Genomic DNA, 26,346 nt, shown 5'->3' on the forward strand with positions numbered 1-26,346 from the left:
TTTCTATCACACAACAATAAACATAAACATACTCTTTCTAAAAATGATTTGATCAAATAAATATTATATGTATATATACTGCTGCTGTGTTTGTTGTAGTTGTTGTATGTATAGACGCTTTAACGAGGATAGTGTTGCTTATGATAGTAGTAGTGTGTTGATTGTTGTTGTGTACTGAACTGAATAGTTTAATTAAACAATAAGCAACAAGTTCACAGTTTTAATAAACCTTTGACAAAAAAATCAAATAAATTAAAAAAAAACACTTTTGAAAATATCTTGTCTAAAGTCGGGGAATCCCAAAGCAATCATCCCACGGTTGTGTCCCTCTTCTCTATTCAATCTTTAATTTAACATTCCCAAAAACATGTTATTCTTTTTTACTTTACCTTTTTTTGTTTATATTTATAGTAGTAATAGTAATAGTTGAAAACTATAGTAGTAATGATATCTACTACTACTATTCTATTTTATTTTGTTTTTGACTAGAGAGAGTTGATAAATGAAGAAAGAAGAAGAAGAATGTTTTTGATTTTTTCATTCACAAATTCATTTATTTAAATAATCATGGTATTATTATTTTTTTTTATCCAACCAGCAGCAGAAGCTGTCAGACACACACACACATCATTCATGTGATATATTGGTAGCAGGAGTGGTAAATAATATTTACAAATCAAATTTGGTCAGATTTGCCACACACATCATTCTCATCCTCCATATCCCTATCTATCAATGACTGCTCTCTCTCCCTTCTTCCACACCACAGTGTTTTGTGTTGGTATGTATACAGTTGTGGGGGTATGGGTGGTAAATGTAATTACACCCAGTTTCCACCAGTGAATCTTTACAAATTTGTCCCTACCCTCACTTACTCACTTACTCACACTCAATCACAGATTGTATATTTTAAATCTGAGTTTTAGATTGATATGATTGGATAGATTAAGTTTGATAAATCATGATTTATGATGATGATTTAATTATTGATGGACTTTGTCCACATCCTATATATATATATATATATGTGTGTGGGATGTGGAACTCTCTCTCTCTCTCTATTCAATTGATTTATCATCACACATACACACAAATAAAAGTAAAAGTTAAAAGGGTAGTATACTCTTTTATGTAATAATTAATAATCAACTCATTTTCATGATTTAAAACTTTGAAATCAAATAGTATTACGTATTTTCAATCAAGATCGATCATCGTTTTCTTTTTTTTTTGGAAATGAATCGTCAAATTTGTTTAATTAAATTAATTTATTATCTGCCTTCCTCCATATATGTATATGATGATTACATGTTTAAATAAATAATTGTTGTTTTTTATTATTAATAATTTTGTTTTACAATTGTTTGTTTTTGGTAGTAGAAAGAGAAACAAAAAAAAAGGTTTACATGTTTTGTCCATTCATTATTCTATCTATCTATCTTTTTTTCCACCAAATCCATTTACAACTTTCTTTTTCTTTTTTTTTCTCTTTCTCTTTTCTTATTATTATTTAACAGCAAGATTTGCCAAAGGTTCAATAGGAGTATCAGAATCATCAGCCATGATAAGATTGTAAGATTTCAAACCAGCACACGTTTGTATGGTAGTTTTGTGATCGATAATGACTGAAGGGATAGATGACGAACGTGACTTTGTGATTCCGCGTGGTGTGGCAACTGATAGCAAACTACCCAAACTAAGATTATTGGATGATCCCGATCCACTTGTTCCAGCAGCAGTGCTTTGTTGTTGTTTGGAAAGATTTTCAAATAGTGATTGTTGAATCTCTGATACCATTTCATTTAGAGTTTGTGTATTGGCAGAATCATTACTCGATTTGATGGCAGCTGTAATGTCTTTTAGGGGGAGTGGCATATCGACCAATGTACTATTTCTAGAGAGACCCACCTTAAAGAGTGAGAGTCCACGACTTGTAGTTTGGTTGTCATCCCATTCCAGTCGTTCCAAACAACTATTGGTTTGAAGTAGTTTGCCAAGGGCAGCTGCTCCAATATCACCAATCGAGTGTCCACTAATATCCAATTCCTTCAACGTAGCATTATAATAAAGACTACAAATAATAGGTAACAAGTCTCCCTTTAACTGTGATTTGCTACCTCCTTGAATGATAAATGTCTTGATTGCATTATGTGGTTTTGATTTCTTTTCAATAAAATTAATAATTGATTCAATTGTATTATTTCTTGTTTTACTTCTAAATAAAAAGAAATGAAAAATAAAAAGTTTTAGTTTACTTTTGTTTTTGTTTCTATTTTCTTTTTCTTTTTTTTTTTAAAATTTACCTTCGAATTAAATTATTTGAAATATTTAAAGATTTTAAAGTTGAATTGTTTAATAGGATATCACAAAGTAGAGTAATACCTTCATCACCAAGATCATTATCAGAGACATTGAGAACTTCCAATTTGTTTAGATTACCTTCACCAAATATTTCTTGGATGACTTCAACTGGCAATTGACACTTTGAAAGATTAAGGTTGGATAGATGAGGTGAATGGTTGAGGAAACGAACCATATCCAAATGAAGTGAATCCTTTTTAATGACACGATTACCACTATTGTCGAAGGTGGTGAGTGTGGAACATTTCTTGAGTTGATGGAATTGGGGCTGTGTGGTACCAATCAAAAATGTTTTCAATCCCTTTGATTTGACTAGGAAATTAGAGATGGATGAAGATCCTTCTGGTTCCAACTTGTTTCCACCAATATCTAAAAACAAAAGTCCAGAAATAATTGCTTCATTTGAACCTAGTGCCTCTCCAATCGATGACATGGCCGATCTTCCAACTCCACATCCTCCCAAAACCAATGTAGTGAGATGGGTGGTTGGCAGCTTGATAAACTCGGCAACTGCCACCATTCCCTTGTCTTCAATTGCATTGTTACCAATATCCAAATGTTTCAATGGCAACGATTTATTACCACACAGTGCATCAAACAATTTTTCACATCCAGATTTATCCAATCCAACTCCATTTAATACTACCTTTTCAAATGTTGATGATTGTGATAATAAACTAACAATTGATGTTATACTAAATGGAAACTTAAATAAGTATATATATATTTATATTTATATTCATCTTCATCTTCTTCTTACCATTCATTTGATAATTTTACACTTCTAATTGTAAAAGAAGTAAACCAAGTATTAATTGCAAGAGCAGCCATTAAAGGTCTAGCATCACCAGACAAGAGACGATCCTTTTTATAAAAGAAACCATAGTCAAAGTCTTTTACGACTGTACCCGACAAGACATTTTCAATGTGCCATGTGACTTCATTGATCGGTTGTACATTCATAAAGTCGCACATGGCCAAATAGGTAAGTGTCAGCCCTCCACATGTCCCAATCTCTGGTGAAATGGCATTGGGCGAACTATAGATCTCTTGTACTCGAGTCTCTGGTACAACTACTATTTTCAATCGATTGGTTTTCATTCCAGGAAAGTTATAGGTAAACAAATAATCCATTGCCAATATAATCTCTGATGAATGGTTTGGTGAATCCACCCCAAATACTAATGGTTCTACTCCTTTATCATTTCTAAATTTCATTGATATCTAAAAAAAAAAAGAAAAGAAAAGAAAATAAGTAAAAAAAAAAAAAAGATAAGATCAGATGTTTATATTTATATTTATCTCTTCTTACTTCTTTTGGATTGTCAGATCTAACTTCTGCAATATCAAGAAAATGATAATCAACTTCAAGTTTTCCACCAACTTTAAAAAAGAATACTCTATTGTTACCAATCAACAAGAATAATTTTCTTGGTTTCTTTCCTCTAACTTCTACCTTTTGTAAAAGATTTTCTTCTTCATCTTTTGATTGAATAAACAAATCAATGTTTTCTAAATAAATAAATAAATAAATAAATCATAAATAAATATATTTATAATAGTTATTAGTTATTAGTGATTAGGATATCATTCATATCATATCATTAGAACTGTTATCCTACTCTTTTCAGCTGCAGTAATATCCATTTGTGGTGTTGCAATCATAATCTGTATGTCTGTCTACTACTCTATCTCTAATCTTTATTCTATTCTATACTATACTTAATACACTATAATACACTATACTACACTATTCTCCTATCTTATCTTATATACAACAAACTAAATTTTTATTAGAGTATTGCAGTTTGTTTAGTTTTCATCATCACACCAACTCCTCCTTTCCCCTCAACTTTTAATATAAAGAATAATTTAAAAAGAGTGCGAAAATCAAATTTTATTTGAAACTTGACAAACAAACCATGAAAAGCTGCACCAAGCCAACCTTTACAAGATCGAGATAATATGCCTCTTCATTCTAAAACTCGAGTATCTTTAGTCTATAATAGACTTTTAGAAAGAAAGAAAGAAAGAAAAGAAATGAAGGAATATATATATATCATCATCAAACATCATTCAACCAATCAGCTGCCATTTCATCCTAACCTCGGTGTCAAAGAAATCATGAACCCACCACCACCACTACCTACTGCTGCTACTCTCTCTCTCTCTCTCTCTCTCTCTCTCTCTCTCTCTCTCTCTCTCTCTCTACTTGTCATCTTCTTACTTTAGCATAACTACTATTACTGCTACTACTACTACTACTACTACTACTACTACTACTACTACTACTGTCAGTCGAGATAGATTGAATTGTTTGTTTGTTTGTTGCTATAACTAGTTATTATGAATGAATGAAGATTATTAATGGATGATCATGGTTTGTCAGAGGAGGAGCAAGTTTTGGTTGTGTGAGGAAGATCACATCCTCCTCTCTGAGAATTGTGTAAAATGCACTGTGCCAACGATATTAACAATAACAACGAGGAGTTGCAAGCAAGCTAGCAAACAAGTATGTATATTCACACTTTACTTTCTTTCTTCTTTTCAATTGGTTGATTTCTTTTCGATCAGTAGGTGTTTTATATTAAACCCCTCTTCTCTTCTCTCTCTCTCTCTCTATCTCTTTCTCTATTATCTTCTCTACTCCTCGGCCACAACCAATCAATCAATCAAATCAAATCAAATCAAATCAAATCAACCAACAACACTATTGGCAACAATCATCAGTACCACCATAGTACTTTTTTGTTGTTGGATGGTGGTTGATTGTTGTGGTGCGTTTTTGGTTCTACAATCAAAACCGGAATCCAAATTAAAACACTGAACATGGATGGATGGAATGGAATGCAAAAGACGGGGTGTTCACACCACTACCACCACCTATACCTCTCACTATGTACTTATATATATTCCTAAAGAGAAGAGGAGGAGGATGAGGAGGAGGAGGAGGAGTAGTGCTGTGCAATCAATCCAAAAGGCGATCGTAGCTAGCTATCAAAGGTGTGCATAATTAATTCAAACTTTTACAAATCGCGTGAGAGTGAAGAAAGGAAAGATATATGGATGTATGGAAATAGTAGCTCGTACAAGCTGTTGCTGAAACGTGAAACACTCACTCTCACTCTCTTGATTCCACTACCAGATTAATGAGACTGTGGATCTACTCAAAGAGGAGAGGGGCTCTCATGAGCTTCCTCACTCTTTCTCTATCATCATCATACATCCATCCATACATCCATACATCCATACATACATACATCAACATCAACATCATCATCAATAATTATGTGATTTACTAGTAGGTAGGTAGGTAATATTAATACGGTAGGTGGAACCAACCAGCAAACAACACCAACATCACTCAGTATAGATACTTAGATACTGAAAAGCATTTGTGATTTAATAATAATAATAATAATTATTATTATTATTATATTATTACATTAAATTGGTTTGTTGTTGTTGGAAATTGGATAGGATTGATTGGATAGGATTAAAGAGTAATTGTGTAAAGGATTGGGGTTTTGAACAGTAATAACCAACAACAAAAACCAACAATATCATCTAACAACAATAACAATAACAATAACAATATCTATATATCTAATACCTTGTTTATATATATAAACCATCAAAAATACAAACAACAAACAAACAAAAAAAAAAACAAAAAAAGACAATAGTAAAAAAACTAAACTATAAGTAGTATTAGTACTTTTCCAACCAATCCATTCGAACCATAATACTCACTACTATTTATCTCTATCTCGTACATCTTATATATATCATCTTTATCTTTCTTATTCTTCTTTTATCCTCATTTTCCATTTCTTTACAACAGCCGGTTTAGTTTTGGAACTTTGTCAAAAAAAAAATAAAATAATCTAATTGTATGTATCTATCAATCAATCAATCACCTCTCATTATCCAATCAATCAAATCATTTCATCATTTTATACATCTCATTCCTTTTTCTCTCCATCTATCTATCTCTTTTTCGGGACCAATCATTTATTACCAATTTTATACATATTCAAGGAAGAGGAACAATCAATGGAAAACAATTAAAATTAGTTGGGTGGGTTGATTGGTGGATGGAAAAGAAAAGATATTAAAGATATCAAAAAAAGAAAGAAGGGTGGGACGGGAAAAAGATAACAATATAATAACCAGATTATGATAAAATAGCAACACGTATATATTTAACTAGTTTAGGTTAGGTTGTTGTTATTGATGATGATGATCAAACAAACCAATCAAAATTCCCAAATATGATTAAACCAATCCAAAACAGACGGTGTGATATAATAATAACAACAACACACCACTCATTCACACATCCCATTCTACCAAAAACCAACCACAATTTTTTCGAAACACCCACCACTTTAATTTCAAGATTTAATTTTTTTAATATCATCGACTTGATCAAAACAAAACACCACAATTACCCACAATTACCCACCCACACACAATGTATTATATTATACTCCTTCCATACATTTTTATCACATCCCAAAACATTCAACATCTGATCATTAACAAATTTGTCATAGTAGCAGCTACTGACTGATGATTATTATGAGTGGGTTTTATATTATATTATATTATATTATATATTTAAAAATTGGTGGTTCAATCAATAGTATATAGTATAGTGATCATGATGGTGATGGTGGTGGTGGTGGTAGTGCTTACAACTTCTAAATATATTGATTGTGATGGTTTTCAAAAGATAAAAAAAAAGTGAGAGAGTGTAGAACATCTTCTTCCTCATTCTCCTCTTCCTTCTCCCACACACATATATAATATATTTTTATACACAACCATGCTTTTGCTACTGCTACTGCTACTGCTGTGATGCGTATCATCCTCCTCCTCTTCACCACATACACACAATTTATATATAATTCCAATTTTTAATATTTTAAAATTTCTTCATCTGGTGTTTGTTGTTGTTGCTGCAGTACTACACCTACTACTTTTGTCCAAGCGATTAAATCTTGTTGCCATCTCTTCATCCTTCCTTCCTCCTCCATTTTATTCATTTCGTCTAAACTGTTTACACAAATTCTCCAACATCAACATAACTTTAAAATTGACACTCCCACCACACTACTCAACCAACCAACCAATTAATTAATTAATTGATTTGATTGATTTGGTTTGATAGTAATCAATTATATATAGAATATTTAATATTGAATGTATGAATCATCGTATTGTACCGACCGATCACACCCTCTCTCTCCATGGTGCGGAATGGATCAATGTATCCACCTCCAAATTGCCATAACTTTTCCTTTCTCTCTCTCTTTGTTTCTTTTTTCTCTCTCTCTCTCTCTGTCTCTTCACAACTCACAACACACTTTATATATTTTATTTGTTTTGTTTGTTCAACTCTCCTATAATTTGTTTTCAGTCAGCAGTCAAAAGAAGAGTAGGAATAAGTGGTGTTGGTGGGTTTTTTAGGGTTAGGGTGCCAGGGGTTGGAATCCAAATTTAAATTTAATTTGTGTACGCACAATATGGATGGATGGATGCATCATCGTGCGTGATCATCATCATCATGATCATTTGCAACTGACATGCAGTCAGACAGACAGACTGGCGAGCAGACGGATGGATCAAATGTTGATTGTTACCAGACTGATACATTAGTTCGTCCCATCACCATCATTGATGATGCATGATCACTACAATCAGCCAGCTTGTTCCAAACTTTTTGCCGTCCAGCAACAAAAGTTTCCCACCCTCCTCAATTTATATCTTTTTTTTTAAATGTTCTCTTCTCTTTCTGTTGATTGATGTTGGTTGCAGATCAATCATTTAATATATGTATGGTTTATTATAGTCACACAATAGAGATCAAACTAGTAGGTGTACTAAATATTACTCCTACTACTCTTTTGTTTGTTAACATTTTATTTATCTCTGGAAATAAATTCCAACCAAAAAGTACTAAACTAAACAGTCAATCCCACCCTCACCCATCCAGTCTGTCAGTCAGTCATTCATACACACACATATATATATATATGCATATATATCCCAACCTATATGAATCGATTATCATAAACCCTAAAAATATAATTTATTTTGATTCCAGTTCCAATTCCAATTTCAATTCCAATTTCAATTCCTCAGAATCTACTTTTTAACCTACCACCACCATCCACCCCTTCTTTATCTTTTATCCACAAGGATAAGAGGGTATGTTTTACCTTTTTCCAACAACACCTATTGATTATATCTGCTGTATCCTAAACAACAACAAAACATTTAAAAAAATTGTTACTTTCAGTTCACTAAATCTACCCTTGATATCAAGAGAGTTGAAGCTTGGCCGGATAGATAGATAGTAGGTTTATTGAATCGTCGTCGTCGTTGTTGTTTGTGTTAATATAATATATTAAACTTTATCGACAAATAAGAAGAAAAAGGCGACAACACTAGCTAGCTAAAACAACTTGTGGTACTTTCAAATAACTTTTTACCTCCTTTTTACCCTGCATCCTTTATTTTGTTGTTCCTCCTCTCTACTCTATTCTATTCTACTGACCCTCTTTGATAAAAGAGAGTTGGAATTTGTCTTGTCTGTTGTTGACATTTCACACACACACAAGTCACCACACACTTATACCTGCCATTCACACGCTGTTGCTACTGCTGCCATTCACCAACACACACTTTTAGGTTTTTTTAAACAATTTATGATCTAAACATCCAACTCACTCCAAAGGTTAAATACCTAATCAATCCGTTATTATTGCATTGTCGATACTGTACTGCTGTTTTCACAGTTGGAAAACAACAATAACAATAACAACTACCGCTGTTGTTGCTGTATCAAGCACCTCTACTGCTGCTACTACTGTAGTTGTTGAACATCCGTCCTTGTTTGTTTTGTTGTTTCAATCAACAACAACAACAACACATTTTAACAATATTAATTAATTATCCTTCCAAATCATTTTGTCTTTTTTTCCACTCATTCCAATTGTTGTTGAATATATTGGTATTAATATAATTTACACATTTTATCTTACAAAAAAATATTTTCTAGATCGCCAACCAAAAAAAAAACATTTATATATATTATATAAAGTTGATTATCATCGTTTCAGACAATAAAAAGGTGTCATGACCGATATTAAAACCTATTATATAGCTCCTCAAGATAATAATGATATATATTCCCATAGTAGTAGATCACCATTTTTAAATCAACAACAACAACAACAACAACAAAATAATGGTGGAAATCAAAATAATAACAATAATAATTCCAACAACAACAACAATAATAATAATAATGGAAGTTTAATGAATCTAGTTCAATCAAATTATAATAATAATAATAATAATAATAATAATAATAATAATAATAATAATAATAATAATAATAATAGTGATCACCACCACAATAATAATGGCCATGGACCAATGAATATTAATAATCATGGTCATGGTCATGGTGGTAGTTCTCTTACATCACTTTCTTCCATCTCGTCTGATGCATTGTTGAAAAGAGATTCACCAACACCACCCAACATTTATCAACATACAACAAATACCAAAAAGGATCTACATTTCGAATATCCTCCCATAGTCGACTATGTTTTACCTCAACTCAATAGTAGTAATACTTCTATTGTTGCAGCTCCAACCTCTTCCCAATCTTCATCCTCGTCGTCATCGTCCATCAATTATTCACCACCATATTCGTTTCGAAATGACCAAATATTATTCGCTCCATCAGCCAATCATATGAACCAAAATAATAATAATAATAATAATAATAATAATAATAATAATAATAATAATAATAATAATAATAATAATAATAATAATAATAATAATAACGGTAATATTAATAATTTCTATAAACCACCACCAATGATGTTCCAAAATCAACATTATAATGATTTTCCAACCAACATTACTACTACTACCACCTCATCGAACCCTTTGACAACATCATCATCAACTTCTACGACTACTACTACTTCTTCCACCTCTTCATCTTCTTCTAATCATCATCATCAACATCATCATCATCAACCACAAAGCCAAACCCAACAAGCATACAACTATGAAGAATATCTTAAAGTACTAGTACTTAATTGTAGCAAGTGTAATCATTTTATTCAAATTAGTAAGTATGGACCTAGTATATAGAATCACTGTGATTCCATAAAACATTTTTAAATGTTTTCCACATGTTTTATTAATTCTTTTTTTTATTTATTTATTTATTTACTATTTTATTTTTAGGTTCCGAAAAAATGTTGGAAAATCATATAGATGTACTACCAGGACCAGAAGATAAAAGTTATGAATTTAGATGCCCACCATGTATTAAATCTACCAATGGGAGCTTCTTTTTCAAACACATATCAAAGACATGGAAAGAAATGATTCATACTTCTTTATTTAATCTAGAAAGAGAAAAGAATTATAGATTCTCTCACTATAGAGAAGTAATTACCTATGTTCATAGAAATCCACAATTTTTATTATCTGATAAAGAAAAAGGTAAAAAAAAAAAAAAAAGAATATATCTAAATATATTTATATATTGATATTAATATTTTGATTTTATTTTAGCTGAAATTGGAAAGATGAAAAATGTAATTACAGCAACACTATCATATAATCGAAAGATATTTGTATCATTTGCAAGAGATTCTGGTATGTGGTCCAATTTTAGAGAAGGTGATGAAGTTTTGGAAGATGATAAAGGTTTATTGGTTTGGAACGAAAAAGCCCTTTTGAAAAGAAAATCATCTGATTCTTTACTTGATGATGTTAGCTTTACTTTGGAATGTAGACTTTGTACTACTAAAGTCACTTTTGGTAAACATTACAAAAATTATTAAAGATGAATGTAAAAATATTAATATTCTATATATTTATTATTGTTTAGATGTTAAAAATTTGGATGGTTCAAAAGTATTACCTGGACCAAATGATCCAAGATTTGAATTTTTTTGTGCATCTTGTAATGGAGGAAAACCTAGAATCAATCATCAACCCAAATCGTGGAAGGAAGTGGCTCATACTGCTCTTTTTAATTTGGAAAAGGAAAAAAAGTATCGATTCTCTCATCAAATCGAGATTGCATCCTATGTCAAGGATAATCCTGAAGCTTTTTGTTTTAATAGAGAAATTGGTAAGGAAATATTTATATCCAGGTTATTTAATCTATTACTGTATGTGGATACACATTTATCTAATCATTTTATTTTATATAAATATATATATTTATCTAAATTTATTTGTATATTCATATATTTATTTTATATATATATTTATTTTTCTTTTTAAAAAGATAATATTAAAAATAGATTGAGTACAGTTTTATCGAGATATAAAAAATCTTTTACATCAATTGGTAGATATACAGGAATGTGGTCAAATTATAGAGAGGGAGATGATGGACTTTCTGAGTTGGACTTTGATCAAGGCGAGGAGGAGGAAGATGATCCTACTACTACAGCAGCTGGCGGTGGTAAAAAGAAAAGAAAAAAAGCTAAAAAGGCAACCCCCGTTTCCTCTGGCAATACCTCTACCTCTTCCACATCGACCAACTCATCATCTTGTACATCTCCATCGATTTGTTCAACCCCATCTTCATCCTCCCCAACGTCGACCTTTACTCCTTCGACATCCTTGATCAAAAGTCCATTACAAGCAATGCAAATCCAACCATTAAATGGATCCTCCTCCTCCTCTATGCAACAAAGTGGACAACAGATTTACTTGACTCCTAAAAACAGAACTACTCTACCATCTACTTTATCACCATCTATGTATTTACATCAATCTAATACCGGTAACGATAATAATCAACAAATGAATTCATCTTCATCTTCTTCCTCGTCCTCGTCTAATAATAATCCACATTCATTGATTCTTAGTTCTCCCAAACTTTCACCAGATTCATCCTCCACTACACCGCTACTAAATAATTCACCAAATATTAATTATTTTTCACCACCTCTGTTTTACTCGATTCCAACAACCGCCACCACGACAACGACTACATCTGCCCAGCAGGTTGTTGGACCATCTGGATACCCAAACAATTTTGGAAACCAATCCTTTAACAATAATAATAATAATGGTAATAATGGAAACAATGCTGGAAATAAGTACAAGTACGATGGCTACAATAACACTAGTGGTGGACCAAACACCTCGATGACAGAATGTAGCCTTTGTCACTGCAAGAAAATGTCTTACAAGTGCAAGATGACCTACTGCTCAAAGTATCTTTGTCATGACTGCCTTCTAGACACTTTCCCAAATTGTCTACCAAAGTTACCATCAAATGAAAGCGAATGGAGTTGTCCATCTTGCTCTCAACTTCAACAACACCATCAACATCAACATCACCAACAACAACATCAACTTCAACTTCAACAACAACAACATCAACATCAACAACATCAACAACAACAACACCATCAACAACAACAACAACAACAAAATGGATATTTAAACATGTTTAATAACACCAACTATGGAGTTTATTCAAATTGTACATCCCCTTTAAATCAATTTCCACCTCCACCACTTGTTCAACCACAACAACCACCTCAACAGCCACAACCAGTTAAATATGGTAAGAAACTTACAACTTTTGATGAAACCAATAATAATAATAATAATAATAGTCATAAATCAAATAATACTACTCCAAAACGTAATAACGATTCAAGAGACAATTTTTTTAATAACACTGATTTCAATAATAATAATAATTCGAATTTTGATCAATCAATTCAACAACAACAACAATTAAATTCAAAAGATTTGAAAAGATTTAAATCATCATCATCACAATCTCCAGGAGGGGATCAGTTTAATCACTTTTCCCCAATCGCAACATCCTCGTCATCGTCCTTTTCATTTGGCAATGAAGGGAATACCAATCTTTTTCCAAACCCACAATTCGTACCTCCCCAAAGACTTCCATTAAATGGATGGAATGTCAATCAACAACAACAACAACAACATCAACAACACCAACAACATCAACAACAACACCAACAACAACAACACCATCAACAACAAAATCAACAACAACATCCACAACAACAACAACAACATCAACAACAAAACTATATTCTACCAAACTTTCAGGTACAATTCCAATCACTATCCATGACAGGTCAACAACCCAACCAACAACATAATAACATCCCCAACAACTCTTTATTACTATCGCCAGTATCAAACAAATCGCCCGAAACTACCAAAACCTATTAATCCCTTCTTCCGATCATCAAATACCATAATAACAAAAATTACCAATACATTTCTTTTTTTCCAAAAAAAAAAAAAAATATTCTAATACAATACTATTAATCAAATCAATAAATAAAAATTGTGTATATAATGTAACCCCTCTATTAAAAATAATCTAAATCTAATTGTGTGTTTTAAAATATATATAAAGAATCTATATATATATTGTTTATTATTATTATAAATTAATGATTAATTAAAAATCTTGTCCTGATTGTATAGTGTCTGCTCCATCTTGATGAAAAGATGGATTATTATTACTATTTGAAAAATGTATATTTTTAGAAATGGATGATGTTGAAAAATTATTATTATTTTGTTGGAAACTATTATTTTGATTTTGATTTTGATTATTATTATAAGTTAATTTTGGTGGTGAATGTAATCTTTGTTGTCTATTATTATTATTTTGTTGTTGTTGTTGTTGTTGTTGTGATGGTTGTTGTGGTTGTTCCAAATCATCTTGAATTGGTTCAACAAAATTAACAGGGAAAAGTCCAACACGATTATTTAATTCACCTTGCCACCATTCTTCATGTGGTTTTCCAATGACATTGATGACATCTCCTACTCTTATTGGAAGATCACGTGGTGTTTCGGAATCAAAGTCATAGATTGCTCGAACCTTTGTTATTTTATCCATATCGTTTTCCCATGATCTATCCAGTGATGCATCTCTTCTTCTTCCTCTTGATAGACTTATCAATTGTCCAATAATCATTGGAATGCCAATAAATGTTACGGCTATAATTACAATAAATGTTTTAATACTTTGTGGTCCTTGTTTACCCTTTTCTCCATTGAATTTTTGGAAATCCTAAAACAAAAACAAAAAAAGAAAAAGAAAAAGAAAAAGAAAAGTTAATTAAAGCTATTTAAAATATTTCTTGATTATATATTTTTTTTCTCTACATACATTTAAATCTAATCCTACATTTTCTTTAACCTCTACTATTGGTTTCCCCAAAATATATCTAAATATTCTAATAAATTTCGAAGCAACTGATTGGAATAATCTAAACAATGTAAAGGTTTTAACCAATCTAAATATTTCATGATTAAATTGACTCATACTATGACATAATCTACAAATAAATTAAATAAATTAATAAAAGTAAAAAAAAAAATAATATATCTCCTATATAGTATATTCTAATTACCTCATAACTGATGCAAAAGAAACTCGAACAGCATCGAAATTTGAATTTAATAAAAATGTGAATCTTGAAAAGGTATCAACGATTGAATGTAAAGCTTCCATCCAAGTATGACCACTAGACATGACGTTACCCAATGGGCCTTTGCCGTCCATGTCTCTGTATCCTCCGCCGGCTCCGTATCCCATACCCATGCCGTAACCACCTCCGCTGCCATAACTGCTCATTCCACTGTAGCCACTACCATAGCTACTCATGCCTCCGTATCCACCACCATAACTACTCATTCCACCATATCCACTGTTACCATAGCTACTTCCATAGCCACTACCACTACCACCATAACTACTCATTCCACCGTATCCACCATAGCTTCCATAACTACTGCTATTTGTTCCACCGTATCCACTTCCTGCACCGTATCCAGTGCTGTCATAACTTGATCCATATCCACTACCACCGCCACTTCCATAGCTACTGCCTCCATATCTTCCAGTCATATAGTCTGATGACGATGAATAACCTCCACCGTCCCATGGACGTTGAGGTGTACGAGGTCTCGTCATTATCGTCGACGATGATGTACCTCCTCCTCCTCCTATATGACTGCTACTATTGATTCCATTGGCAGTACTACTACCAATTATGCTTGTAGATGTACCATTATTGGGTGAACCTGACCGTAAGGGAGGTCTAGGTGCCGCTGTTGATACAGATGCTGGTGGTGCTGCTGTTGATGGTGACCCTGCTCTCTCCCATGGTTTTGGTGGTGAAGGTCTCATATCTTGCTTCTATATAAATATATGAATATATTCGATTTAAATATCAAATATATCAACTATATATATATAGTTTGTATGTATATTATTATTATGTTTGTTTTGTTTTGTTTTGTTTTGTTTTGTTTTGTTTTGTTTTGTTTTGTTTTGTTTTGTTTTGTTATATTATAATATATTATTAACTATTAATCATAATAGTTCCAACTTTATCTACTATTAATTTAAATATATTTATATAATTGTTTGTATTAATAAACTTTGTTAATAATGTTTGTTGTCAATTCTTTTTACAATACCCTTTTGCCCAAACTACAACTATAGTATGTGTATGTAGTAATGGTAAAAGTTGACAAGATAACTATGCAGCTGTTGTTGTTGTTGGTCAATGTATATATATATATATTTAAATAAGGAGTGTTTTGTTTGTTTGTTTGTTTGTTTTTTTTTGTGTGTGTTCTTTCTCTCTCTCTCTTTCTTTTTTGATCTCTCTAGTTTTGGATTTCAATTGTGTTTTGTGTGGTGATAGATCTGAGTATGTGATAGCTGAGTTTTGTGATTATATTTATATATATAATGATATTGAATCTCTCGAGATAGTAGTAGTAGTTGGACTATTAACTAACTTTTTAATCGCAGAATTATGTTTGTTGTCAAAAAGAGTAAAGACTCTCTTTGTCCCCTTCAATTTCAATTTTTTAATTAAATTTTTTTTTTTATTTTTCCTTTTGAGCAAGATCCCGTCGTTCCCAAGGGTGTTTCATATTTTGACGCACATGTGCCCCAAATTCACTATCACTATTACATTCCCTTCCCATAGAGTTTTAAAACAAAACAAAAGTTATCTGTTGGGGATTTTATTCAATGGGTCTGGTAACCAAGATATATATTCTATAAATGGAGTTGTTGTTTGTTGTTGTTGTGGGGATAGAAAAGATATCTTTGAATATTTGCAGCAAGTCTTGGAATTAATTAAAATAAATGGATGGTTTTATTTTATTTTAGAATTGATTCATCATTCTCCCGATTGGATATTTTAGTTTAAACTTGAATGGCGACAGATGGGAGATGAATGATTGGTAAAAGTTTAACTGATGTTATATTATTACTGTTATTACTATTACTATTATTATTATTTGACAAAACTAATGGAATTAAATAATTATTATTTTCTTCTTTTTCTTGTTGTTGTTGTTGATGATGATTGATCATATTTGGAGTTAACCAAACAAATATTGGTAGTTGATTTGGAATTCCAGTGAGTATGATTGACCAACGACCATTACTACCACCACCACCACCATCATCTTCATGACTATCATCCCATTGTTCGTCATCTTGATTTTCATCATTAAAAATAGTCCAAAGTTGTTGATTTGATAATATTGCATAAACTTGTTGTTCCATTAATTGATTATTATTATTACTAGTTTTACCAACTCTATTAATAATAATATTATTATTACTATTATTGTCAACATTAATGTTTCCATTTAATTTGTTATTATTATCACCATGATTATGATGAATATTTAAAGTAATGGGACAAAGTATATCCACATAGTATTTAATGATAAATGATTCGAAAAAAGAAAGATCATTGATTGGATTACTGGTCAAGTAAAAGGTGTGTTGTGTAATGGTATCATTGGTTTGATCTACGTTGTTTAGGTTGGATTGTTCCAATCTAAAAACTGTGACACCTTGGAATGAATTTGAAATTCTTGTTTTAGATTGGTGTATCGTATAGTATCCTTGTTGTGGATTATGACCACTACTATTTCTTTCTCTTAGATACTTTATGAATCTAAGGAATATAACTAATGGTACTTGACTTCCGTGTACTAGTGAAGTAAAAGAAAGAAGAAGAAGAAGAAGAAGAAGAAGAAGAAGAAGAAGTCTGGTTAGTTATATTACTCTCCCTCTCTTTCTCTTTCTCTTTCTCTCTCACACTATTTCTCGACTTACAATCAACCGAATAATCATTTACACTTTTAAAAGGACTGTTTACTTTGGATACAATAGTTGTTTTACATAGCATATGACTGCATGTTGATATCATATGATTGGTATAGTTTAGAGTGTCTATATAGTATATGTGGTCACAGTGTGGACACACATGAGATGATGGTATAGTTGCAATAGTTGCAGTTGTAGTGGCAGTAGTCTCTCTCATCTCCACTTCTTCTGTCTGTGTTGCTAACATGCTGTAGGACTACTGAAATAAATAAATAATTTTATGTACAAAATGAATGAATGAACCTAATGATAGATATGATATGTACTCAACAACAAATCAAAAAGACGTTGAAAGTTCCAAAGTTTTGCAGAAGCTGTGTTCCTTCAAAAATTAAATTTTTTGAATTTTTTTTTTTTCTTATGAGACACCCCTCAGCCAAATTCGAAGGAGAAGAACAGAGAGCTTGACCTCAAATTTCAAATCAGACAATAACTAACTTCTTAACCTCAAAAATTCAATCAAACAAACAAAGAGATATATAATATAATATCATATCAGTATATATTATATCATCTCATCCATTTTATATACCCTCCCCCAATCTTTGTTGTTGTTAGTCACATGTTGGTAACACCTTTGCCGGCAGAGGATACACCACAATAACCACCGTAGAAAATAGACAACTTACATACTAGTACAACCAACAATATAGACACCAACAACACTCATCATAGTTTTGATGCAGTAGTTGTTGGTGGTCAAGTCGACAATAACAATAATAATAATAATAATCATATTATGTACCAACATCCGTTTGGTGACTTGTCATCATTTGATGAGTTCCCAACTGAAAGGTTTAAAGAGCAATTAGAGACACTGACAACATCCAAGGAATCAATTGACAAGGCCACTCAATTCGTCATTGATAATTTGAATTCATTTAGTGATCTCTTTGATGTACTATTAAATAGAATGAGAAAGGTATGAAAAAGAAAAAGAAAAAGAAAGACAGAAAATAATATAAATATTATATAAATATTAACAATCAATCAATCCTACCTACTACATCCCTACCTATATAACATATATATATTTAGAGTGCATTTAGCAAAAGACTTTCATTCTTTTATTTAATTGATAGTATATGCCAAAGATGTAGTGCCAAAAAGAATACCTTGTACAAGAGTATAGTTGGAGACTCGATCAATGAAATACTACCATTGATTCTGCCAGACGACAACATTGAACTCAAACAAAAGAACAAAGTCATCATTGAAAAGGTAAATATTCCATACACTCTATAACATTACTCATTTCATCCCTCCATTACATACATTACAAGTATCATCAAAGCAAAAAGTATCCCCTCATCCTCCTCCTCATCCACCTCCTCTTCTCTCGTATCTCTTCATATCATTCATCATTCGAGCAGCAAATTTAAATGTTTCAAAAAACAAGTACAGGTGACTCATACATTATCTTTCTTTTCCTCTCTCTCTCTTTCTCTTTTTTTTTCTTTCAGTTTCCAGTACAAGAGAGAACACAATCAATCAATCAAGATGCGGTCATTGATGTTATTGTAAACTATGGCAAAAACTTCTTCTCCTTTTGGCTTTATGATGATGATGATAAGTTGCTAGCTATTGTTGCTGATGCTGCTGCTGTTGCAATCATGTGCTTCTGCTTCTACATTGGCATACCTAGTACAGGCAACAGCAGCAGCATCATCATCACAAGGAGAAGATTTACAAATCATATGATATGATAACACAAAACCAATCAATTGGTCACACAAGACACATTTCACCAAAAAAAGATAGAGAGAGAGTGATGGAGAATAATAGAAATAATCACATCTCTCTCTCTCCTCTCATCATTGTCCTTTTCTCTTCTCTCCCACATCATCATCTTTTTGTTTTGTTTTCTTTTTGAATAATAGTAATAATATTAACATTTCAACTTTCTTGGTTTGTCTTTTTTAATATTAGGTATTAGTAATATGGGAGACTAAAAATATATTTGAAGAGGCATTGCTATCAAAGGCAAATTCGATATTGGCTGGAACGTTCAAAGAGAGTAGTCGGTTAATATGCCCACATCTATCGGAAAAGGAGTATGTCAGATTGTTTAAAAAGATGGAGGACGACCGAAGAGAACAAAAGAAAAAGAAATACGAGGCTTCGATTGGCCAAGGACATCCCCTCGATGATTTTATCGATTTTTGGTGTAGAATATGTGTGGCTGTTGGAGTACCTCTCCAAATACAACCCGACGAATCAGATTATAGTTTGTATCAATCTTTAAAGCAAACCTTTTTACTTCCTGAATGGACAATCGAACAAATCGAAGAACTACCAAAACATTATCAATTAATGTTTGATTATCAACAACAACAATTACAACAAAATAATAATATGAATAATATGAATAATAATAATGATATTAATAATTCAAGTATGGATCAATCAATGGATTATGATCCACAACAATATAATAATCATTTTCAAAATAACAACAATAATAATAATAATAATGTAGATATGAATAATAATAATAATAATAATATGAATATGATGATGAATATAGATAATAATAACAATAATAATAATGGTTATTCATTTGACCAATATACAATTCAACAACAATTAGAACATTTACAAAATTCACAGGAACCTTTAGATCCAGAAAGGTTACAATTACAACAACAATTACAACTATTATTACAACAACAATTACAACAGCAAAAACAAATGCAACTACAAATGCAACTACAACAACAAATGCAACAACAATCACAACCATTTACATTTATCAAGAGTAAAAATAGTAAACCTTATAATCCAGTACACACAACTGATTATAATTTAATTAAACAATACTTTGGCGAAAAACAAAAAAGGTATAAATAAATAAATAAATAGAAAAAAATAGATTAATAGAAAAGATAGAAAACAATAGAGTATGTACTATATTGATTGTGTATTTGTTTATGTGTTTTTTTTTTGATTGTGAATTATATACAAATAATTAATTGTTTAAATTTATTATTTCCAATAGTTGGGAAGAGTGGGGATGATTTGGTTGAACTCGGCGCCATTCCATTACATATAATATCGAGATCGTTTGTAGTTGTTTAAAAACAACAGGTTGTGTATGTTGGATCAGTAGAGTGTTTAGGCAATCCACAAACGGTCGAGGGCATCCTTGACGTTGTTGATTTGTCCCTTGAGGTTGGAGGACTCGTCAACAATGACAGAGCAAGCAACGACTGGACGTGAAACATTGCATACACGACCCAATTCAGCCTTTGATGGAACGAAAACGTATGGGATGTTCTTGTCTTCGCAGAGGAGAGGAATGTGCAAGACGATTTCGAGTGGCTCAGCATCGGCAGCCAAGACAACGAATTCGGCAACAGAACGAGATACCGACTTGGTGACTTCGTTAGCTCCCTTTTTCAATTGTCCATAGTTGTTGGATTGTTGAACAAGATCGAGGATGGTAACAGTAAGTTTGTGGTCAGCTAATGGTTTAGCCTTTGGGTTAAGCTCTGCAGAATCTGACTATAAAAAAAGTAGATAACAATAAGAGTTAGTTTGATGAGTTAACAGATAGATAAATAGATAGATAGATAAGATAGATAAGATATACAACATACCATAGTTTATAGATTAATTAATTTGATATAAATAATTTAAATAAATAAAGAATGCGTCACGCTCTCCTTCACTGCTTAGATAATAAAATATATATGTTTTGAAAAAACGACAAACGATTGTTTTTGAGGACAAAGAAAAAAACGTCAAAAAGACAAAAAATTCAAAAAATTCATTTTAATCACCTTTTTGTCTTTGGTTGCAATGAATGAAATTTAATCAATATATAGAATTGAACAACAACAAGAGACAGTGGTTAGTAGTAGAATGACAGATCAATATGATGATGATGACAATCAAGATCAATCAAAAGTGACACATAAAATAGTTAGTAGAGAGGAACAAAGTAAATACAATAGAAGAAAGGCACCAGTATCGATGTGTCAAGATGTTAGAGTAGCAGCATTTAGATGTTCAGAAAGAAATCCAAGAAATGTAAAGACTGCATGTTCATTGTTTTTTGATGCTTATCAAAAATGTAAATCAATTAAAGTAAATGTGACCAACAACAACAACAACAACAACAACCAACAACCAATAAGAAGAGAAATGAAGAGTCATTTTCTAATCACTTTTTAATTGATGATCATCATTAGGGAAAGTTTGATAAAGAAGAAGAAGAGATTAAAAAGTATATAGTTGATGCTCCACCATTAAAACGTATTACAATGAAAAATCGTTTAAAAGAGTTGGATGAGGAGAGAAGTCAACAATATCCAGTTCCAGATACCTATTAATAATGATAATGATAATAATGATAATGATAATGAAATCATTCATTTCATTTTGAAAAGAACAAGATGTGGCTATAACTATTTCTTGTTGTTTGTACATACTATAATATAATATTAGTTTGTTAGTTTATTTATGATATGAACCAAAGAAGAAGAATAAACTTTAAACTACACTAAAAAAGACACAAAAAAATTGATTTTTTTTAAATTAAAATTGCACGAAACGAGGAATATAATATAACTACTCGTTTTCTCTCTCTTTTTTTTTTGTATTTAGAATAGAATAGTTGTATAGTTTTTTTTAATATCAGATAGAAAGAAAAGAAATGTCAGATGAAGAATTAGCACCTTTGGATATTCCATTTGATATCAACTTGTTTTCAGTCAATTTCCATCCAACCGATGATCTTGTTGTCGTCTCGGATGCAGAGGGAACTGTTAAACTGTTCCGTTATTCATTGGAAGAGAATCAACAACTACTCTCCCTTAGATTACATCATAGTGGTTGTAGAGAGGCTAGATTCTCAACAGATGGAAAATGTAATAGACAGACAGACATTCAAAAGAAACATTACACGTGTAGCTAGAGTATTCTTATTCTTACATACCTTTTTGTTTAAACTATTCTATTCGATTCTATTCTATTCTTTTTAGATATATTTACAGCATCGTCTGATCATTCAATGAAAGTAGTAGATGTAAATACAGGTCAAGTATTATTTACAAGAGAAGAAGCTCATGAGTATGTAAAAATAGAGAAAAGAAAAAAAGAAAGTAGTAATCTCTCTCTTACTTATATCTTTATTTCTTTCTCTTTCTATTATTTTTCACACAGTGAAGCAATTAATTGTTTAAATAGTAAAGATTTTATGTTATTTACTGGTGATGATGAAGGTACTGTTAAAGTATGGGATATGAGACAACAGAATCTTGTTTGCGAATTTCAAGAACATGCTGATTTCATTTCAGAGATTATTACTATAGACGATCGTCACATCATTGCAACAAGTGGTGATGGAGGTGTTTCAAAGTACAACTTTGTCAGAAGAAGTCTTGATGACATTTCTGAAAAGTCTGATAATGAATTATTATCTGTTATTTCAATGGAGGTACGACATAAAGAAAGAAAAGAACATTCCTCTTTAAAAGTGTATTTATATTTATATTTATTTTATTTAGGATAATCAAACATTGGTTTGTGGATCACAAGATGGAACGGTTTATATATACGATATTAATAATTTGGAACATCCAAAAAAATTCAAAGGACATCCATTATCTGTCGATACTTTATTAAAAGTAAATGAAACATCTTTTCTATCTGGTTCATCTGATGGTATTATAAGGTAAATATATATATATATATATATAAATATTTGGGTTGATTGATTGATTTACTTATTATTCTTTTCTTTTCTTTTATTTTTTTAGATTTGTTGGTCTTAAACCAAAGAAATTACTTGGAGTAATTGGTGAACATCAAGGATTCCCAGTTGAAAAGATGGCAATTTCAAGAGACAATAGATATTTGGGTAGTATTTCACATGACCTTTCCTTAAAGTTTTGGAATGTTTTCCATTTGTACAATGACGAGGATGATGAACAACGCAGCAGTAGCGCAAGTGGTGACGTTGGTCAAATGGATGAAGGACAGTACGAAGATGACGATCAAGAAGATGAAGACGACGATGATGAAGAGGTTGATATGGACAGTGAAGATGATAGCGACAGTAGCAGTGACGATGATATGATTGATAGTGATAGCGAAGTCATCAAACAAAACAAACAAAAACTAATGATGATGATGGCCGCCAAGGGTAAAGTAAAGGTTGGTGATAGTGATGAAGAAGAAGAACAAGATGAAAGTGAAGATGATGACAATAGCGATGATGAAGATGACAGTGACGACGACAACAATACACAAAAACCAAAAAAGGTCTCTAAAAAACAATTACATCAACAAGAACAAGATAAATGGAAACAAGGTTCACAACAACCAAACAAAAAGAAAAATAAAAAAAAAAAATCTTTTTATAATGGTCTTTAAAAGAAAAGAAAAAAAGATCAATATATATAATATTAATAATAATAATAATAATAACATGTAATATAAATCTAAAAAAAATATAATGATTTAATAATATTCTTGGAACTATTTTTTTTGGTTTTGTAGTCAATTTTCAAGCAATTGATTTCATTCAATATGTCATCTGAACAACAAATAATAATTAAAAAAGGGTGTATAGATAAATACATTGATGATCATTCAAATCATGGTAATCATATTAAAGATAAAGATATAATACTTCAAATCATTGATCTAGTAACAGATGATCAAAGAAATCAATCATTGTAAGAATCAAAGAAGATGAAGAGGAGGATATTTATATAAGGTGTACTGACATTATGTATTTGTTTGTTTAGTTTAATATTATCAGATACAGATAAACAGTTTAAAGCAACTATTCATTGTGTGGTATCTACGCAACTATCTAGATATTCTATTATAAAGATTAATGATTTCATTGTTGTTGGTGGTGGTGGTGGTGTTGGTAACCCTAACGATCATAGAATAGATATTTATGGATTAGAATGTATAGGTCATACTGATACTGCTACTGCTAGTGTTCCAATTGAAAAGTTTAAACTTGAAAAGGAAAAGGGATATGATAGAACAGCTTACCAACTATATCACAAAAAAGATATTGTCACTGAATTTAGTTTTGGTGTTGCACATGTTGACGATACGATCAATGCACATTATGCAAAGATACAACAACAAGGAAAACAAATACTACCTCTTTACAAGACTGGTGGAGCAATTGAATTGTATGGGTCATCAGGTACTGGTAAATCATACTGTTGTCTACTAATGGTAGCTAAATCAATACTACCAAAACAATGGAAACAATTGGATTTAGGTGGTAATCAAATGGGTGTCATCTACTTTGATAATGACTTTAAATTAGATCTTTTACAATTAAAAAGAATATTGTATATAATGTATATTTCAAAAAAAAATCAACAAACAAATAATAATAATAATAATAATATAGAAAATAATGAAATTGGAATGGATAAAGATGAAGAATTTAAAGAATTATTTCAACAATGTTTCAAGAGATTGTTTATTATTAAACCAAGAGATAGTGTTCAGTTGCGTATTACTTTGCGTCAACTCCCAACACTTTTAGAGTCGGCTGCAAAGACTGTCGATATTCATATGGTTGTGATTGATTCGATATCGGCCTATTATTGGTTAGACAGAGATGAAAGCTTGCAACATACAACTTCATGGGCCGAACCATTGAGCAATCTCATTGATCAATACAAAACCATTATCGTCGGAGTTAAACAAGCAATCTTTAAACGAGACATGGATTTTTCTGGAAATAGAAACAAATGGTTACCATTGGTAAAACATCGTTTCTTTTTCTCTCCTCATTCCTTTTCTGATCAATCATCAAATAATAATAATAATAATAATAATAATAATAATAATCATCAAAATAACAATAATAATAATTATCATTTTACTTTATTTACACCAAATATTAAATAAATTAAAATTAGTAAATAATTATAATGTTAGTATATGTAGTTTCGATTAGAGACTTACTATTCTAGTGAGAACAAGACTTGGATTTGAGGTGACCCCTTGCGGATTTAGGTCACCATGTAGACAGTCATTGCAAAAGAATATCGGGTTGCAGAATACTCTGAACCACCGAACAATGGTGACCCAAATCCGCAAGTTGATGGTTGTACTTTTCTTGTTAGGTCCTCAGGTAGGCTTCGCGTCTTCGAGTTAGTCTTTTATAGCAATTGGTTTAATTTGGGAAATGATTTTGAATCCCTATTTGAGGGATATTTAATAAAAGTTTTATTTGTAATAAATGTTTAAAAAAACGATCGATTTACCAGTGGTTGACAAATGGTGATGCTTTGATCTAAATCTGTGTTTCTCTGTCATGATACCCTATATTGTTTGAGTTATTCTTTCTTCAGTGAGATGGCAATTTAATACTATTACAGTATCTCCAGGTTTTTGTCAAAGATGATACTTTGATGATGCTATTATAAATGAATGCAAAATTAAAATCTATTGATTGAAGTAATAAATAAACTTTCTATTGAAATATGATCATACCCTATTTTTTTGTTCACTTTTCAACATGCTGATGTTTGTAGTTTTCACCACAGATAAAATTAATAAAGGTTGGGTGGGGGAGTGTGGATTCAAAATAAAAAGTATTTTCTACATTTTTGTTGAACATCACATATTAATAAACCATCACCAGTACATTCACAAATTTATTTATTATCTCTCATTCAAATTTACTTTTCTTTTTTTTTTTTTACCAATCATTTTCATTTTAGAAA

At 31.2% G+C, this 26,346-nt stretch overlaps 9 protein-coding genes across 9 annotated transcripts; 5 read left to right on the forward strand and 4 right to left on the reverse strand.

Annotated features, from left to right (window-relative positions):
* Window positions 1-1,506: 1,506 nt before the first annotated feature.
* Window positions 1,507-6,330, reverse strand: DFA_07068 (uncharacterized protein; the record flags this gene model as incomplete). Its single annotated transcript, XM_004366883.1, has 7 exons — window positions 1,507-2,215; window positions 2,304-3,056; window positions 3,122-3,585; window positions 3,674-3,873; window positions 3,984-4,029; window positions 4,589-4,698; window positions 6,324-6,330. The coding sequence occupies 7 exons, from the start codon at window positions 6,328-6,330 to the stop codon at window positions 1,507-1,509; spliced, it is 2,289 nt and encodes a 762-aa protein (XP_004366940.1).
* Window positions 6,331-7,283: 953 nt separating this feature from the next.
* Window positions 7,284-7,403, reverse strand: DFA_07069 (uncharacterized protein; the record flags this gene model as incomplete). Its single annotated transcript, XM_004366884.1, has 1 exon — window positions 7,284-7,403. The coding sequence occupies one exon, from the start codon at window positions 7,401-7,403 to the stop codon at window positions 7,284-7,286; it is 120 nt and encodes a 39-aa protein (XP_004366941.1).
* Window positions 7,404-9,507: 2,104 nt separating this feature from the next.
* DFA_07070 (uncharacterized protein) lies at window positions 9,508-13,641 on the forward strand (the record flags this gene model as incomplete). The annotated part of the gene is made up of 5 exons (XM_004366885.1): window positions 9,508-10,522; window positions 10,642-10,902; window positions 10,975-11,223; window positions 11,294-11,539; window positions 11,699-13,641. 5 exons carry the CDS (start codon window positions 9,508-9,510, stop codon window positions 13,639-13,641), a joined length of 3,714 nt encoding a protein of 1,237 aa, XP_004366942.1.
* A 235-nt stretch (window positions 13,642-13,876) lies between these two features.
* On the reverse strand, window positions 13,877-17,819 carry pex13 (SH3 domain-containing protein; the record flags this gene model as incomplete). Its single annotated transcript, XM_004366886.1, has 5 exons — window positions 13,877-14,497; window positions 14,597-14,765; window positions 14,841-15,628; window positions 16,661-17,457; window positions 17,582-17,819. 5 exons carry the CDS (start codon window positions 17,817-17,819, stop codon window positions 13,877-13,879), a joined length of 2,613 nt encoding a protein of 870 aa, XP_004366943.1.
* A 68-nt stretch (window positions 17,820-17,887) lies between these two features.
* Window positions 17,888-20,649, forward strand: DFA_07072 (uncharacterized protein; the record flags this gene model as incomplete). Its single annotated transcript, XM_004366887.1, has 6 exons — window positions 17,888-17,934; window positions 18,269-18,554; window positions 18,671-18,853; window positions 19,096-19,152; window positions 19,562-20,472; window positions 20,631-20,649. The coding sequence occupies 6 exons, from the start codon at window positions 17,888-17,890 to the stop codon at window positions 20,647-20,649; spliced, it is 1,503 nt and encodes a 500-aa protein (XP_004366944.1).
* Window positions 20,650-20,746: 97 nt separating this feature from the next.
* On the reverse strand, window positions 20,747-21,234 carry nhp2l1 (U4/U6 small nuclear ribonucleoprotein; the record flags this gene model as incomplete). Its single annotated transcript, XM_004366888.1, has 2 exons — window positions 20,747-21,136; window positions 21,232-21,234. The coding sequence occupies 2 exons, from the start codon at window positions 21,232-21,234 to the stop codon at window positions 20,747-20,749; spliced, it is 393 nt and encodes a 130-aa protein (XP_004366945.1).
* Window positions 21,235-21,496: 262 nt separating this feature from the next.
* DFA_07074 (uncharacterized protein) lies at window positions 21,497-21,966 on the forward strand (the record flags this gene model as incomplete). Its single annotated transcript, XM_004366889.1, has 2 exons — window positions 21,497-21,707; window positions 21,869-21,966. The coding sequence occupies 2 exons, from the start codon at window positions 21,497-21,499 to the stop codon at window positions 21,964-21,966; spliced, it is 309 nt and encodes a 102-aa protein (XP_004366946.1).
* A 323-nt stretch (window positions 21,967-22,289) lies between these two features.
* Window positions 22,290-24,010, forward strand: DFA_07075 (WD40 repeat-containing protein; the record flags this gene model as incomplete). The annotated part of the gene is made up of 5 exons (XM_004366890.1): window positions 22,290-22,503; window positions 22,618-22,705; window positions 22,823-23,072; window positions 23,143-23,309; window positions 23,395-24,010. 5 exons carry the CDS (start codon window positions 22,290-22,292, stop codon window positions 24,008-24,010), a joined length of 1,335 nt encoding a protein of 444 aa, XP_004366947.1.
* A 156-nt stretch (window positions 24,011-24,166) lies between these two features.
* On the forward strand, window positions 24,167-25,525 carry xrcc2 (AAA ATPase domain-containing protein; the record flags this gene model as incomplete). Its single annotated transcript, XM_004366891.1, has 2 exons — window positions 24,167-24,315; window positions 24,388-25,525. 2 exons carry the CDS (start codon window positions 24,167-24,169, stop codon window positions 25,523-25,525), a joined length of 1,287 nt encoding a protein of 428 aa, XP_004366948.1.
* Window positions 25,526-26,346: the final 821 nt, after the last annotated feature.

This window comes from Cavenderia fasciculata, assembly GCF_000203815.1.
Source record: "Cavenderia fasciculata unplaced genomic scaffold Scf_ET2XIPL01CNAVH-3, whole genome shotgun sequence".
NCBI lineage: Eukaryota > Evosea > Eumycetozoa > Acytosteliales > Cavenderiaceae > Cavenderia > Cavenderia fasciculata.